We start from the raw sequence: 3,948 nt of genomic DNA, 5'->3' as shown, positions 1-3,948 counted from the left end.
GTTAAGTAACTTGTGCATTGTTTTACTTACTTGTTTTTTACATATCCGACCAAACTACAAACGTTCCAGTGATGTCTGTGAGAAAGGTATATTCACTTGACAAGCTCGCGCATCTGCGCCACCGCGCACTCAATCCACTCAGTGTGCTTTGTTTATCAGCTCGCGCACATCAGATATACCGGCATTAATACTGACTGAATGTTTAACATTATATTCATTGCATTCATATACTTCGTAGTAGACATCCGTAACTCCATTCTGCTGTCTGTTGTCTGTGTTTCTTTGTCTGAATATGGCACTTATCACATGCTGTGTGGTATGGGCGTTTGGTATCGGGACATTTTAACGAGTATGAGTACAGGAGCTCAGTATCGGGCCCGATATCGGTATCGGTGCATCTTTAATTAAAATAATGCCTGTTTTCCTGAGCCTTTTGTTAGCATATATAGAAATTGAACACAATTTTGTAGAAATTCTTCAGAAAGCCTTGTAATGGGAGCAAGCCCAATCTAAAAAAGGTATCCCATAAAGGGCGGTTCTGTTTAGTATTGTGGATTGACTGAACAATAAAAAAATGAATGCTGAATCTTTAGCTCTGGTCCTTCAAGGTGATCTACATTATTCAGCAGTACATTTTAAGCAGTTGCCACACTCTCATATTTACTTCCTGAGCAGTTGAGTTGTAAGCACTAGTGAGCTTTTTTTCTCTCATCTGAACAGGCTTTTTATGAGGTTGACAGAGTAAGCTGATGGAGTCCCTCCCTCTTGACCTAATTGGGCCTTCAAGCATTTCACTGATACATTTTTTAGACATCATTGCTAATCTAATATACAGTATGTTGCCAGGAACTCAGCTGTGCACTCATAAATTCTCTATTGGCAATTTCCTGACCGAAATAAACTATATGTTTTAGAGTCATATTGTTCAGACAAAACAAGACAATTATATTGTTGTGTATAAGCATTTCAAAAAGTGGGACAACTACTTATTTTATATTTCAAAATAATTTAACAAATTTTATTTGTCGGTCAGTATGATGGATTCAGACAATCACTGCATGACCTGGAAATAGGCTGAACAAACTTTTCTTTTTATTCACAAACATGTACACTAAAAGATTAGTTATTAAATTGTGTGTGCAAACAAGTGAAATCAACAGCAAAATACAACGGTTAAATGCAGTCTGTGTGACTATACGCATAATAAACACAATGAGCAATTAAAAAACAACCCTTTTACACGTTTAGCACATGAACAACTTACAGTCAATCATAACCTAAATATGATTTCCATTTACAATTTGCTATACCAAAATACGTAATTATAGTAACTTTTTGCCTCAGTCAAATTCTCCACACACTCAAGCTCTAAGGATCATATTGGTCTTGGTTCTTTGATAATTTAAATCAGAATTGACTAATTCTGTCATCTGTCAGTTCATTTGTGAACCAGTTCAAACGGTTCATAAGAATGATTCAATGCAAATCTGACATCACAATCGCTGTGAGGTTTCGATTTCTTCACATAAATAACGACATATTTTTTTCCCTGAAATGTAGTGAAGCACAAAGTTATGCGCTGATATTCAGAGAAGTGAAAATAATTAATAAACCCCCAAAATGACTCAACCAGATCGTTAAATCAATGATTTAGTGAGCAATTGGATCAGTCCAAATTATGTTTTATTCAAGGCAATTCTTGAAACGGTTCCACTGGTTCATTGACAGGTCTTGATTTCTTCACTTCAACATAATTCATGTCACTTGCTTTTTTTCTAAAATGTAGTGGTGTGAACGTAGCAACAGAATATTTGATGACTGATGTCATGTGATTCTTTTATTTGCAGTGAGATCCCTGAGGTTCTGCTGTGTCTTCCAGACAGTGACAGCACAGAATCTCAGACGTGTCCGGTCAAGATAGAGGAGAACCAAGCCGACAGCAGCAGTCCGTTCAGGTCACACTCCTCTACTCAAGTATCGCAGGGCTCTGGCTATCACTCACCAAAATGCAAAAGATGCCCCTGCTGTGGCCACCAGCAGTCGAATCAAAGCAATGTCTGTCCAGGTCAAATGAATGCTTACCACCAAGCAGACTGTTCAGCGAGTCCTGTTAAGACTGTCCATGGCTGCAGTCCATCACGCCTGCCTTCATGTCACAATAAAACGCAGTGCCATTGGCTTCATGAATCTCATGATGGCAGTAACCACAAGCCTGTACAGCGTCACATGGTGACAGTGAGGTCCGGACTCTTTTCTATTATAAATGTCATTGTAATGGACTTATGTCTAGTTGATTGTAAACATTTAAATTTGTTAATCACTATGTCTGTCTGCTCAGTAGGAATGATGGCTTGCATAGGATACCAAGGAGGTGGGATGCTTTTGTAGCAAATTATGATAAAAGATTTATTTGTTTATAATAACATCACATGAAATTATTAAGATTATTATTTACAGTAATACAGTAGTGCACATTAACATAGTCTTCAGTATTATGTTTAGAGGAATTGGGAAGAAGCATTCAAATACTAAGCCAAATGTGAGTTTAAATGCAGTGTGGTGAATACCAGCAGTATAATGTAAGTTAATGTGCCATACAGCAATTAGATTAAATTTGATCATATGAACATTATTGATTTTTACAGCTATTCCCAGGTCATAGTGGAGTACCCGATGACTGTACTCATTTCATGTACGGTAGTTTTGTTTGCCTGTACCCTCGCTGGGATTTTGACTGGTCCTCTGCCAGACTTCTCGGACCCTTTGCTGGTGAGTATCTGCACCTCTGTAACATATGCAAGAAATAATGAAGTTTACTGATTCATGTTAATGCAACTGTTTGTGCTAATTAAAAATAAATAAATAAATAAAAATAAGTACATAAGTAAATACAAATAAAATTAAGTAAATGGATCACATACTAAAAGTGACATAAAAATAAGTAAAAAAAATATATATAAGTAAAAAAAAAATAAAAGAAGTAATTGTAAGATTAAGGAGATAAAATAATAAGAAAAGATCAAGCCACGTGAGATAAAAATTTACAGTTGTGTGAAAATCAGAATTGTGATGTGTAAACATGTTGTTGTTAGAGACATTAACTCACAATAGTGAATTCACAACTTTTTTTTTTCCTAAAGTTGCACCTAAGAGTTTTTACACAAACTACAGCTAAAATTGTGAGATAGATTTTTTAAAACTCTTTGAGGCAGAAATAGACTTGTGCCTATGAATACATTTCTGAAAATAAACTGACCAACAGTTGCCTTTCATCATTAGAATTGTCCATTTGCCTCTCAAATGACTTAAAGGTGTCATATGATGCGATTTCAATGTTTCCTTTCTCTTTGGAGTGTTACAAGCTCTTGGTGCATAAAGAAGATCTGTAAAGTTGCAAAGACCAGTCTCAAATCCAAAGAGGTATTCTTTATAAAAGTTAAGAGTCAACCACGCCTACCTAAAACCGCTCGTTCTAACACGCCCCCACATGTCTACGTCACAATGTGGGAAGATTTGCATAACGCCGCCCAAATGTTCACGCAAAGAAAGAAGGCGTAACTTTTATTCTCGCTGTAGTATTGTTGCTGCCGCCGCTGCCATGTCGTGAAGGCACTGTGTTTCGTTGAGAAAGCGAAACTACTTTGTTTGGCCTTCCAAAAGAGGACAATATCTGCTTCGTCATGCCTAGCGCTGATCCATCGCTGAGGAAATACATCAACTTCGCGCTGTGGATCGCCGGATCGGCTTTCACCGTGGACGAAGCGGAGTCCAGCCCGGGGTCGTCACATGTGGTTGCCGCAAGCCCGCCCGCCGTGCTCACTCTAGCCGCAGGCCTCCACTCACTCTAGCCCGCGTGTTTGCCGCTGTGTTTAGTTGTGAAAGCGAAACTACTTTGTTTGGCCTTCCAAAAGAGGACGATATCTGCTTTGTCATGCCTAGCGCTGATCC

At 38.1% G+C, this 3,948-nt stretch overlaps 1 protein-coding gene across 1 annotated transcript in view; it reads left to right on the top strand.

Moving 5' to 3' along the window:
* The window catches only part of LOC107594808 (protein dispatched homolog 2-like), a 20,328-nt gene that overhangs the window by 3,954 nt on the left and 12,426 nt on the right, over positions 1-3,948 (top strand). The window contains exons 2-4 of the mRNA XM_016285000.1: positions 1,848-2,240; positions 2,342-2,371; positions 2,646-2,769. Coding sequence (XP_016140486.1) covers positions 1,848-2,240; positions 2,342-2,371; positions 2,646-2,769 — 547 coding nt within the window. The remainder of the gene's footprint in view (positions 1-1,847; positions 2,241-2,341; positions 2,372-2,645; positions 2,770-3,948) is intronic.

The sequence above is a fragment of the Sinocyclocheilus grahami genome, unplaced genomic scaffold (genome assembly GCF_001515645.1).
Source record: "Sinocyclocheilus grahami isolate Dianchi unplaced genomic scaffold, SAMN03320097.WGS_v1.1 scaffold191.1, whole genome shotgun sequence".
Taxonomy (NCBI): Eukaryota; Metazoa; Chordata; class Actinopteri; order Cypriniformes; family Cyprinidae; genus Sinocyclocheilus; species Sinocyclocheilus grahami.
The sequence above is the reverse complement of the archived record's forward strand: the minus strand, read 5'-3'. Positions and strand labels throughout refer to the sequence as shown.